This window comes from Habropoda laboriosa, unplaced genomic scaffold (assembly GCF_001263275.1).
Source record: "Habropoda laboriosa isolate 0110345459 unplaced genomic scaffold, ASM126327v1 scaffold57, whole genome shotgun sequence".
NCBI lineage: Eukaryota > Metazoa > Arthropoda > Insecta > Hymenoptera > Apidae > Habropoda > Habropoda laboriosa.
Window position 1 is genome coordinate 4,360,461 of NW_017100229.1, and position 13,756 is coordinate 4,374,216.

Sequence of the window (13,756 nt, forward strand, 5' to 3'; positions counted from 1 at the left end):
TTGAAATAAGTAAATTACAGATTTCCTTTAACGGTAAGTGTTTCTATCATGTTTCTTCGAACAGACCAGGATTGAGATAACAATGTTTATTGAATCCTATTGATGTTACCACCAATGTTTGACATTCCTCTTTAGTCGTTCTCTGTATTTTTAACCTTACATCAACCTACAAAAACATCAATGGAAAAGTGAATGTTGTAACCATTTGTAGAATATGGCAATAACATAAATTGGTAAAATTTATTCACCATATTTAGTAAGTCTTCGAGGTGAGTTTTATACGCATAATTCATGAATACTTCGCACAAAATTTGTATAAACCAACTGCCAGTTATTTTATCCCGGAAAGCAACATGTCCGGGAAGAGTGGCGTGCGCAACAAGCATGTCTTCGTAATTTCTAATTGTCTCCTTTCGAATAATTTTGTGATTGATCATTTCATTGGACGAATGAAAATTGGACGTATCCGTGGTATGTCTAGGTCCTTTAATTGATTTCTGTATCTTCTCTCCCCTAAAAGAAAATAACAAAATAATAGAATATCGTTGATATATCTTTGGAAAAAATTTCTGTAGCGATTTCGGAACTTGCCTACATAATTGAAAAATAAAAATCTTTGGTTTGCCTGCAAGATGAGGACAAGATTCCGCTATAAAACAGTCCAAAATATCCGTGCACAAAACACTTGTATAACTCTGCAGTTTACTTTCAGGACTATAATCCACACCTTCTATTTCAGTAACTTCATATTGGACATTAACAGTACCATGACTGCTGATGATAACAAAGCAAGAATCAACCTTACGTAATTGTTTAGATTGAGAAAATTCTTTCACTTTTTCCAATAATTCCTTCAAACAAAAAAAAAGAAAAGAAGGAGAAAATAAATAAAATAAATAAACGAACGAATAAATAAATAAATAAATAAAAGATCAAAGTAGGAAATAACTTGGAAACCCATTTGTTCAAAGAGTTCTTTCAGATTGGATTCATCATGTGCAGCTGAACTTCTATGTACTTGGCCATAGTATTTATAGTGGATATTTGTAATTATTAGAACCAATCCGCGAGGTTTCCTTCGCATTGGGTATCTTTCAACATTTTCATACACAGGTCCATCCAAAAAATTTGTAGCTTTTCGTACTTGAATCTTTAAAGGTGTCTCCGATTGTTGCATATTGTGATAGAAGTCATCTTGGGTCCTTTTTAAAAAAGAAAATACAGTAGTTGAGGATAAAAGTAAAAAAAATTTGGGGTAGAAATGAAAAGGAACAGCTGATATTTAGAACATTACACTCCTATGGGTGCAATAAAATTTGTTTCCTCCCCATTGTCTCGATGAGTAACACTGTTTTGTTCAATACTTCTTTGTACATCATTGCTAGGGAATAGAATGTTTCTGCCTTCCAAAATATCTGCTAATTCTTCATGATCACTTTCCCTTAAGCTGGCGAGGAAGCGATCGAACGCGAATGGACCTCGTGTTTTAATAGTGAAATATATGTCTCGTACAGTTGTTTCATCTGTAAGATTTTTCTATGGAAAAAATGACGGGTGAAGAAACGATCAAAGGACAGAATAATAATGTAGGATTGTGTGAATTTTTGACTAAATATCGACTTACCTTCCACCGAGGTACATTCACGTCATCTCTGTTGAAAATTTTGTGTTCTAGGAGTTTTGGCAATAATTTGATTATATTTATTCGAGGTACAATGTCCATGTAACATGAATCCAACGTCTCTCGATGTTTCTGATTCATGTTAAGGAATAACAAAGACTAGTCCCATATCTTTTAACGAAATCGGTCAATTAACTATCACGATCTTATCTACCATTTAAAGAACATCTTTCTGTGTGATATGTAGAAGAAACTTAAAACCGATACCTCGACATGACTCATTGTTCCCTGTACGTACCATCTGAGTCATTCGTATTTCACAGTTAGATTCGAAAATATCGATAATTATCGTTGGTATTGATTAGATTCGATTACAAAGAATTAGTAAAAAAGATGAGCAAATGTACCTTGGTTAAGTGTACAATTTGATTTGAATAGAATTTGAAAAGAATTTGCATTTCAAGTGAATATTTAAAAAGGCAATTTGTGGTGTAAAACGGAGACAGATTAGAAAGATATCACGACAACACGATGGTTGCTATACTATCGATAAGCAAAGAAGAATTACACACTCTTCGAGTTTAGTAATCGATAGATCGAACAAGGGAAGAGCTTGAATGAATAGATTAGTCGAATATGGAGGATTTTAGCTAGTAGATTTAGATACAGCAGCTATTAGACAGGATGACCGTGGGGAATCTACTTAATCAACGGGGTGAAACAGAGAAACAAATGATTGAAACACATTCATTCTGTGAAAGAGGTACAGGATAGACCTAACAGCAACTGACGTAAGTACTTCTGTACTTTTGTGTTCAACGTTCTGAAATACCTACCGATCGTGTAAAAAATCCGAGAATTTGTTATACCCTCTACGATATAAAGCGGTGAAAGATGGTAATGTCGACAGATGTAAAAAATTCTCTTTTGTTAAATCTGCATATAAAGATACACATATAAGTACAGAATACATTTGACGGTAGCAGTAGAATACGCACATGCGATGTGACGTAATCTACTAATAAACAATTACGTTACTTTTTGATTTGTAATTTCACAGTTACGTTTAATTCCAATTCCAACCACTGCTAATGTTGTAATCTTGTTCTATACTGAATCGGTAACGTTGCTAGCGACACGAAAATGGTAAGGATCTTTTTGGCCCGAAAGCCTCGGACTTATAATAAGTATATATTATAGATATGTACTTAAGTATATGCATACATAAATATGTGTATACATAACGGGATAAACGATGGTGAAAAAGAGAAGGAGAAGGAGACAACGAACAAGCATAAATAGATAATAGATAAATCAACGTGTATACCATCGGTTGGTTACTTGCAACTACTTTGTTGATAGGAAAAAATAGCAAGCCTGTATAATCTTTCTATATAGCGATGATCACGACTTGAGTGAAAAAGATGAGATATTTAGAGATCGTGTAAGTATAAATAGTTGCACCGTAATCCGTATCTACAATATAAAAAGAGGAAAAGAACGATAGTTGTTTGCTGAGTGGATACATTGTATATAGTACTCACGAGTACGCACAGGTAGAGTTTCAGTCTCGGAAGAAATAAAGTCAATCTTCTATACCATTTATTAAATTGGTCAAATTGATGGTTAAGATCGAATTGAAAGTTCAGTCAGAAACTCGATACTTGGATTATTATTATTAAATGTACTTAACAATAATCGCGGTGTTTATACCGTGCACACGGTAATTTTTTGCCATTGAAGACCTGTAAAATAAACATTGTTTCTTGAAGTATTGGAATAAGGAACGACTAGCTGATTTAGAGAATGGTGTACTGTATTTGTTAAATGAGATCGATAGTAATCAAGAATGGCGGCACTATTTTCGAAGGCTGTTTCGTTGCCCGTTCTCTGTTCCCCGTTCCCCGTTCTCCGACGCCATTTTACATTGATTACGATGCGGTTAGCTCCTTGCATGTTCCACACAATTTTACTTGCGTCCCTTACCTAGAATTCAACCCGTTTATTAATGGTATCCCTTCTCGGTGTTTGCACGCCTCGTCTCGCAACATGCCGGTTTTATTCCTTTTACCAGTTTCTCTACGCTTTCCTTCCACTTTCCTTGCACTATGGTGTGTAACGTGTATAGCGAACGTTAAACCAATTATTTCCAATCTCTATTGCTACTAAAAAGGGTGTAAAGGTTAGCCGAGCAGACGAATATTCGAATAGACGTTATAAACGGCAGATCCGAATTCACTGACAGATACATATGTACATGTAATACCAAGATGGGGACGAAGAGAAACGTGAACGTAACGTGTGGCGGACATCACCTCAAAGCTTATTCGGTAGGTCGCATTCTCCGCGGTGCTCTCTCTCTCTCTCTCTCTCTCTCTCTCTCACTCACTCACTCACTCACTCACTCACTCACTCAGGCACAGACACACACTCTCGGCCTGGTCGTTCTTCAGTTGATTGTCGTAGATCTTATTATCCCCTCTCGTTTCAAAGAGGTGCCGAGCTACGATTCGAGGGTGTGTGTATGCGCTCATCCCTGTACGTGTTTGCGAGCGCGCTCCTCTATGTACACCTACAGGTTAGTCCGACGAAGGGTGAAGTCCCCCATTTGTAGCCGTGGGCCAACCTTGTTAGTGCTAATGATGGAATCCGCCGCGAGATGCGCGAACGAGACAAGTCAGACCTTTGATTTCATGACATAGCTTCTTCGACGATTGTTCTTCCGGGAAGAATTATTTTCCAATTACTTTCGAACGTTCCTAATAAACGAGTATTTACGTAGCCTTACGAAAATGTTGATAAGATCCAAGTAACATTCTCGCAAATATGAGAAACGACGTAACCTACGTAACGTACGTAATATGTAGGTTGGTATATATACTTATACTAGAGGCGAATAAGTGGGGGACGAGAAGGGAAGAAGGCAGGGACGAAAAGGGAATAGAGAATAAATAGAAATAGGAGCGTTGTTCTCGTCTCTGGAAAGCCATTAGACCGGAAAACGAGGTAGAATCGCGGAACGCAATGGCGTCTACGTAGAAACAAACGACGGCCGATAAGAGCGAACAAGCAGTGAATCACCTAAGCACTTGTTTACCAAGAGAATCAAGAATTCAGGGATGCCGTTCCAAGTCTCGAAATCCTGCCCCATCGGTTTTCCAGCCCCACCACGGCTACCACCCACTGTACTATCCGAGCCAACGGGTCTCGTTGGTGAATTCGTAGGAAAAGGGAGCAATGTCGTCTTCTCCGTCGTCGTCGTCGTCGTCGTCGTCGTCGTCGTCGTCGTCGGAGGAAAAGGACGGAACGGTGAATCGAAGGTTGGGAGTTGAGAGTGAAAAGCGCACGAGGGGTGTGGTGATGGCCACTGGCAGACTCGGGGAAGGAAAGCGGCACTAGAATCGCTAAATGTAATTCGGTTAAAAGGGTTTTAGCAATACAATGCATATAAACATGAGTGCCCCGCCTCTGTGCTCGTCTGCACGCTCCACTCTTGCGCCACCCTCTAGTTAGTCCCGCGAAACACCCCGCGACCGCCGTAATCCTTAACTCGAACCAACCAAGATTTTCATCGTCTACGTTTCAACACGTGCGTTCGTCGAATCTGACGATAATACGAAGAGGCGTAATCATTTCGGCAAATGAAAGAACCTTACTTTGGAAAAGAGATAATACGTACTAAATAGGTAATTAATGTTTAGGTACGAAAAGGAAAGAGAGAAGGTAAATACGTCTTACGTGCATTTTCCTTCTTTCTCGTAATCGCGTAGGTATGATAGGTAAATAGTTGAACGTATTTAAAAAATATCCTTTCTAAAAAGGTTCGAGACCGATCTGCCATGCATCGATCTCCCTCTATCTATACGTCGCATATAAGTACATCCATATTGTACAATACACGGAAATACGTGGATTCCTCTTCTCCTCTACCTTTCGGGATTCCTTCGTTGACGACTGATTTTCCAAACGGGTGATTTCCACTGGCTGTAGCCGGTAAAGGCAGTCGTCCGCGAAACATCGCGGAATTTGTAACGGGGAATTAGCATATCATAAATACTGATGATCCTTCGCTCGCGTGCGGTGACTGGTGGGAAACATATGATCGTGTCTCTCCTTTGAATATCATCGAGCGTTTCTTTCTTTCCTTCGTACCAGAGCAAGGATTCGTTTAGAAGCGACGTCAACTTATGTACTTAAGTACATAGGTAAGTATATATGTATATGCGCCTATGTAGCTATGTACCTACTTATTTAGGTATTTACTTACTTGCGTAGGTACGATTTCACGATCGACACAAATTCATCTCGATTTATAATCTGCGATTCTAAAGGATCGCCGGTACAATTTCACAGGTCGCCGGAACAGGTGTATAGTGTAAACAGAGTGACGACACGTTTTCTTCGATATTCTTACGTAATTTTTATTTTAGGAACTTGTTGCGACACAATATGACGTTTCTTCTCTCGCATCGCACTTTCTACCCTAGACGTATACGAATATTATTTACAGTTATATAATTTATCATAAATAGGTACGTGTTTTCAATTTACGTAGCTCTAGAGCAACTCATCTTGCGTATAGTCTTTGCACTCTAATCAATGTGATTTTATACAACTATTATATTTAGGTATACCTAACCTAAGTAAGTACCTACTGTGATTCTCTCCGCTTCGTCATCTTTACTAAGCCGTATTTCTGAATAAAAACACATTTGTACGCACCTTGTTAGTTTGTAGAGGACAAACTCGTTGTCAGGTTTCGAAAAGGATTGAAGGGAACAGCAGCGATTAATTTCTATGTCGCTGTTGATATATTTACACATACACACGCGCCCGCAGGCACGCAACTTATTACACCGGTATACGTCCAAGTATGTACATGTGCAGAACTCTTTCGACTCGTCTGCATCGTGTAGCAGCATCGCAGAGTTAATCAACAGGAGGACGCGCAAAGAGAACTTACATTATCGTTAGTTCTTATTTTGGCACATCGCTACGTCGGCAACTTTCTGCCAACGTAGTTTTACACCACGTAAGGTCGATAGAGTGGTTCCTGAAGTTCGGTTGTGTTTCTCTGCGTTTCTTGCAGCGTTCCTTTACCATCTTCCTGTGGACTGGGTGAATTTGGATTCGGCTCGCCTCCGGTTTCTCTCTCGGTACTTCTCACATTTCCCCCGTCTTCGACTTTACTGTTTGCCCGCGCTTCTTGTTGCGCTTTTTTACTTCTTTTCCATTTCATCCGTCGATTTTGAAACCAGATTTTCACCTGAATTCAAACACATCGCACATATTGAGAAGCTACAAAGGAGATTACAGATTACATATGTATGTATGTAGTTACTCTTTCCACTACATTCCGCTACTTTCCACTACTTTCTAACTGTAATTCTAACTATTCTAACAATAAGTATGTAATATACGTAGACTCGATATTTCCTTTCTCAATCCCGCAACAAAACCGTGTAAATCCTATAGACAACATATCATCGCGTGCTTGAATCGACCCGTCGCGCCGCCCTCTTCCCACCCCTAGTACTACATCTTCACCCTTCGAGGAAACGTGCTTTCTTCCCGTGGTAATAGATATACATAAGTAAGTACCTTTACATACTCCTACCTACCTACGCCTAAAGTGTATTTAGGCACTTGAATGCCGAAGCAAAAGATTAATTACAACATCGACAACGATAACGAGATTAGTTGTAAATGCAAGTACATACCTAAGTACTTAGATATATGTACAAGTAAGTAAGTAACTTACACAGATATTTTGATTATTGCGACTAATTCCTTCCGATAATAATAGTGATAATTAGCCAGGTGTATGTTGTATCGACATCGAGTATTTACATACATAAGTAGGAGGAAAAGAAGGAGGAACGGACCGATGAGAAATGCGGCGCGTGGCACACAATGTCCAGACATTCGAAAGCTAAATGCTTCAAGCAGAATCAGTTGAATATCGAAACAAATCAAGGACTCAGTCTGCCATAATTCAGACTTTCGTTGCTATTTGCCAAGCGATCCGTCAGAACACGTAAGCTTCAAAGTTATGTTTAAGTTGTTGAACCATGCAAGAGATTCGTTCGCTTTCAACCATTTCTCCACAGCCTTTTTTCCCCCTTCTTCTTAATTCTATCCCCCTTCCCCCGGCTAGATTTTTCACTGTACAACCTTGAAGCGACAAACTCGGTAGTCGTCGTCTCGTTGAAAAAGGAACGAGGAGGTAAGTACCCAAGTAGGTACTTACTTATTTATAAATACTAGGTATAAAGCAGTTTTTTACCTGTGTCTCTGTGAGCATCAGCGAGGTGGCCACTTCGAATCTCTTCGGTCTGCTAAGGTACTTGTTCTGTCTAAATTGTTTTTCTAGCTCGAGAAGCTGTTGCGACGTGAAAGCGGTTCTTGGCCTTCTAGTTTTCCCAAGAAGGGCGTGCTGGGCTGCGCAACCTTTGGACAAATAAATTATACGTTTGCGTGATTAAACGTTATCAACCGTAGGAACAAATCTGCATGAGAAAATGGTGGTATCGTTGTCGATAATCCTGCTTCGAATTAATACTAATCGCCAGGAGAGAGCAATAAAAATCATCGAATGCTAATGCAATTATCGCTGGTGTAAATCCCTCTGGGTTGCAATAGTAGGTATGATTTGGGGTTGGCAAGAGGGGGCAAAAGAGGCTACATAGGGCGACCGCCCTAACGATTAGCCTTACGAACGCGATTCTTGGCCAGACGCGCGATTTATTTCTCTCCTTTATGATTTCACACATACGCTCAGGCACGTGGAGAGAATCAGGAGGAAATTGAAATTGTTTACATACATATACGAGTTATTCGAAAATATACCTAGGTAAGTACTTAGACGCATACAAATACAATCCTACGTAAATAAATGTATACCTAAACAGGCTGGATACGTAAGGGTTCGATGTGGTTCACCATATTTTTTCCTTCGATTGCTTTCAGCTTGCGACGTACTGTAGGTACCCCTCCACTTTAACTAGCAAGTGCGTGACCGGCTGTCAATGTTTGTACACATGGCAGTGTTTAGTCGCGCGTACACTCAGATTAATCTGGAACGTGCGATACCCTTATGTCACTCTTAATCAGCCGCTTAGTCAAACATCCAACACCGAGGACGTGTTTAATTTTTCCACTTAAGACGGTTATCGCAGATCGCTGCACAACAACAACGCTGCTCAGTTTATCCGAAATGCAACAAAAGCCAATTTTCACTCTCCGTCTAGGTATGCATTTAGTATTTATCACTTCTAGATGTAAACCGTTAACGGTTTCGCGCACATACCATTAATCGTCCCTCTAAAGGGTGGTTTGCCACCCGCTGTGCACATATGGTTCGGTCCATCCGATGATTTTCCCGCTCGTCGTTTCGTGACAATTATTATCTCAACGATTGCTCTCGGTTCCTCGATCAACCACCCCCCACCCGACCCGTCCATCTACGGGATTTCTGTCACTCGAAATTTCTTCCCTCGAAATTTCACGAATACGACGGAAAAGAAATTGCAAGTACGATCACGGATCATCGCGAGGAAAAAGGACAGCTGAGTGAAAGTTGTTTCGCGTCTTGTCCAGTTTTATACGTAGCATGGTTAGGTTAGGTGCGTCAAGCTCAGCTGGAAAACGAAAGTTCTGATAAGGTTGAACAGTTAGCGAGGAAATTGTAGGTACGAGCGTGAAGGTGCCGGGGAGAAATGGTGCGAGTTATGACAGATGTCGGTAAACAAGAAGGGCGGCACCATCGAGTGGACAATCACCATTTTCGTACTTCTCTGTTCGAGGGGGGTAAAGCAGTGGGGTGCCGGCGACGTTAAGGTTAACGTCGTTCTCACCCCGCTACACTTTTATCATGATAATTTAATTTATTTGGGGTCCTATTAGCCATTTCACGCCAGGCCGCTCTTAAATCATGCTGATCACCATACCGGTAAACACCAGCCATTATCTGTACTTAACGCGACTCTATCCCCTATTCTTCATTTTCTCCCTCACCTCCCTCCATCCTCTTACGCACTTACGTACATAAGTACAACTGCACCCACGTTGCCCGCATCTTTCGAAAATTTCTTCCTTCTCCCTCTTTTTCCTCCTCCTCTTCTTCTTCTTCTTATTTAGAGTGTGTTATTTAGAATCCGTTTGCACAGCAGTGGAAAATACAGTGGTTGAAAAGATCGAAAGATGATCCGATTTTTGGATATCGTTTCATTTTTACGGCACAATCGCCGCAGTGATTGCTCTATGTAACCTATATGTAGGTACTCGTGTATTTAGTTGGCACAGTAAAGTCTCGTCTCGTTCCTCTCTTCTCTACTTTTCTTCTCGTTCCGCTACAATTTTCTACCCTTCCTCGTCCTCCCGATTCATTTGGTCGTCTAGCAGTTTGGTATTCTTGCTCGCAACTCCATTCTTATTCCCGTTCTCCGGTTCTTCTCGGGTTTCGTGGATGGGTGTGAACAGACTAGGAAAGAGGCTAGGGCGGGCGCGCGCGTTCGTGCGAGATCTTGCTCCCTCTCCTTGTCTCGTATAGCGGCGGAAGCTCCGCCTGCAGCCCTCGGTGCTCGATACGACCCGCCCCCGAATTCTCAACCCCTCGTATCAGAGGTGAAGGAAGACGGGCGAGGGTAACATCGCCGGTATCCACCATCTCTCTACACCCTTGATCGTGAGACGTCATCGACTCCTCTTTCCTTGCGCCACACGATTGGAGGAAAAAGTTGGCTAACTTTTCTCACAGATTATTTTCCCTAGCCGAAATGGTTGGATTTCATTTGAAACGCGCCTCGTCAACTCACCACGAATCACGCCATAAACAGAACGTAACCGTTTACTTTTATCATCCGACTACCAACTCCGATCGTTGCGCCTTGCCTTTTCTTCTCTACCTTATCTCGCGGCAACGTTCGTCAAATCGGCCACATCCTACATACTTACTTAAGTACCTACTGTATATAAGTACTTAAGTACATATTTCCTTCTATGTTTTTGTCACTTTTATCACGGTGAAATGTACTATTCTGTAGATAGCTATGTAACTGTGAGAGCACCCGTGTGTAGAACGCGGGCAACGATAATATGTACGCGTATTTCAATGGAATATGTACGCACGCGACTCTATGCTTCGCCGTTTGCACGCGTCCATATGGCTACGACGCGATCAGACCAGATCATAGAGATATAGGATGGTTTGGATGGCGAACGTGGAACGTTACACATCGGGTAACCAAGATCTGTTTGCTTGCGGGCGGCCAAACTAGCTGGCAGCTAATTCAGAAACACCATTACCGCCTACATGCCTATAGACAGGTAGACTGACGCGACCGCTACCGCCAACTCCACTAGACCTTTTCGACGTGTTTCCGTGTATACATACATATAGCTAGCATGTAACCTCTCTCTCTCTCTCTCTCTCTCTCTCTCTCTCTCTCTCTCTCTCTCTCTCTCTCTAGACGTTTATACATGCGTGTTTCGATTTCTACGTGTGTACCGCGCGCGTGCTTCTGTTTAAACGTATCATCGTCTTTGATCGTCTTTAGCCTACATAAATACTTAAGTAAGTACGCCTATTTGTATTTAATTAAGTAGATACTACAGTATTTAAGTAAATGCACGATTGATACACGTGCACAATTCCGCTCGCATTATTATATTACACGGATATATAAGATTTCTTCGGTTTGAAAGATGAGCCGTTGGAAATTAGCCTTTCGAACGGTCCACGTAAGTCCGTGGAGTTTCCATGGCAACATCTGCGTCGGCGTTATGCTATCGTGTAGAGAGCGAAGGGCGAAGGGGATGAATAGACGGATGAATGACGCACAATTAACTAATTAAATCATCCACCAACCCTTCGCGTGCTTCATCTCCCGGGTATCATCCCCTTTTGTTGGCAGACCTCCTACCATCTCTCCTCGACATCTTCCGCCATTGTTTTTCCTTCGTAACTTGTAATGCGCGATTCCGGGCGAACTCGGAGCAACAGAGAACAAGATACGTACAGAGAGTGAGGATTGTTCTTCGATGGAGAATGGAGATGCAATTAGACTATGTAGAAGTGGAAGTATGTAGTCTCGTTCGCCTTGTTTGAAAAACATCCCTGCTGTGTCAAGTATCAGCGTGGATATCGTACGCAAGTGGAAAAGTCGTTTTGGCCAATTTCGATTAATCCGAATACAAACGGGTAACTGACCGTTTGGTAGATACACGGCGGCGCTACGAGAAACAGTTTTTAGTTTACATGAGGCAGAGATATCGGGATTTTGGATACACCGAGGACGGAAGATCGCGAAATACATACACGCGGCCACGCTACCAGTTAAATGCCGATACAGCAAAACTCGACTCGAAATAGATGAAGCATGGTGTTGTCGCCGTATATCGTCGTTTGTACAACGGGCGACAAATATTCCACAAATAAAAGCTCGCATCTTTTGCTCTCAGCGTACCCACCACCACCACCCTCTCTGACGCCGCGAGAGAGCTCACGGTGCGGAGTCGGTGCCTAGCCGGTGCCGAGTCGCGTACTCACCGTTATTTACATAACGTCGAGAGGGCGGGCGAGTGAAAGAGAGAGAGAGCGAGAGGAGGGGGAGGGGAAAGGGCCGAACGGGACGATACTCCCCCCATCCGGCAATTTTTTAACAAGTCGTGTTCGTGTTCCCTGCCGACGCGATAACGGCCGCTTCAGGTGGGGCTGAATGCAATCGTTTTATTTTATTCCGCGAGACCGCTTTTTTGTACCCGTTGCTCGTTTTACGCTATCGGGTTTTCGCCTTTTTCGTCGACGTTGGATTGCTCGGCAACTACCAATCAGGATCATCTGACAGAAAGTACCCCGCACTCCGTTCCGAACACAACCCCCACCCTCTCTCTCTCTCACTCCATCCCCCTCTCCACCATATACACCCGCGTCCCGATCCCCCTCGCGCACCTCTGCCCCTTCACCATTTTTCTCTCTCTTCCCCTCTCTTTCCGTTCCCGTTTATTCGGATTCGGTCCATCTCGGCATCCTGGCTTGCTACGTTCACTGACCAATTTGTTCGATAAAAGCTTTCGACTGATTGGCCGGACAACGCGACCGCGTCTCTTTTTTCCGAGCGTGAAATTTACCGTGGTAACCGGAATCATCTCCTTTTCCCTCGCGTTCAACATATCTCTGTTCATCGACCGGTTCCCCTTTCAATCCTTTCTTCAACCATTTCTCTGCTATAATCCATTCATCACCATTTATGAACAGAGGCAGCTTTTATGAAGCTTAAGCTCGATGGATAATACACGACGACGACGACGACGACGACGACGACGCCGCGTTTTCACTGCCAAAGCGTTTTCTCTACCTCTCCGTTGTCCAACAAACGTTGTCCTAAAAACTTGAGTAGCCGGTCAATATAGCACGGTAAAGAGTTACATTAAGCATGTAAACACTCGCTATCTACACCTATCGTACGAGCAATCTGCCCATCTATCTTTCAACATTGCTCTAGCGTTAATGGTTCGGTTAAATATCTACCTTTTAGAAGAATTCTTTACGATACCTATAATCGATGCTTGAAACGATCGCGGTAATATTTGAATCGTTTTACCCGATACGAAGAGACGTAGAGAGTGGCAGGCCATGCTCAAAATCGGCGATTTTCCTAAAAATTTCTCCTACATTTCTCAACTTCTTTCTTCCTTCTTTCCCTTCTCTTTTAACAATTCTGGTGTTGGACAAATACAATACCAACGCGAAGGGAAAGCGCGTCCCCATTTCAGAGGACGGGAAAATGGTGGGAGACACGATTACGGTTATTTAATAATGATGGTTTAACGCTAACTCACCGGCCAAATCGGCAGGTAACCTGGGATACAACATTCCAGTCCTAGCTAGCCACTCGAGTTGGAGTGGATGGATATGATGCTGTTGAGGATGAGGTCCAGCACTCTGCGAATGTCCTACCGGTTGACCTTCCTTGTGTATCGAATGAAACGCGCTACCACCTGCGGGATGATAATACAATCCTCCTGGATGTATAAGTGGCCCGCTCGGATGTAAGAGTAGAGCTTGATTTTGTCGAGCTACTCCGGTACCGCTGCCGCCGAGTGCACCGTAATGGCTACTCGGTAAATTCGGAT

The 13,756-nt window shown here is 42.3% G+C and overlaps 2 protein-coding genes across 2 annotated transcripts in view; both read right to left on the reverse strand.

The window, feature by feature from the left end:
* Nucleotides 1–46: 46 nt before the first annotated feature.
* LOC108571283 (caspase-6-like) lies at nt 47–1,869 on the reverse strand. The gene is made up of 6 exons (XM_017933283.1): nt 1,625–1,869; nt 1,295–1,536; nt 931–1,202; nt 592–862; nt 249–513; nt 47–166 (listed from the first exon to the last, which is right to left on the reverse strand). Exons 1-6 carry the CDS (start codon nt 1,760–1,762, stop codon nt 47–49), a joined length of 1,308 nt encoding a protein of 435 aa, XP_017788772.1. The 5' UTR covers nt 1,763–1,869.
* Nucleotides 1,870–6,644: 4,775 nt separating this feature from the next.
* LOC108571273 (homeotic protein Sex combs reduced) overlaps nt 6,645–13,756 on the reverse strand; it is an 8,413-nt gene continuing 1,301 nt past the window's right edge. Inside the window, 4 exon segments of the mRNA XM_017933273.1 lie at nt 6,645–6,887; nt 7,908–8,071; nt 13,463–13,752; nt 13,754–13,756. The exon segment at nt 13,754–13,756 is cut by the window's right edge and continues 709 nt beyond it. Coding sequence (XP_017788762.1) covers nt 6,645–6,887; nt 7,908–8,071; nt 13,463–13,752; nt 13,754–13,756 — 700 coding nt within the window.

Bases quoted from the DNA above. Each gene is read 5' to 3' on its own strand.
- LOC108571283 (XM_017933283.1), bottom strand. From the start codon at position 1,762: ATGAATCAGAAACATCGAGAGACGTTGGATTCATGTTACATGGACATT. The intron at 1,203-1,294 runs GTAATGTTCTAA...TTTTTTAAAAAG, and splicing joins TTTATTGCACCCATAGGAGT to GACCCAAGATGACTTCTATC. The intron at 863-930 runs TTTTATTTATTT...CTTTTCTTTTTT, and splicing joins AGTTATTTCCTACTTTGATC to TTTGTTTGAAGGAATTATTG.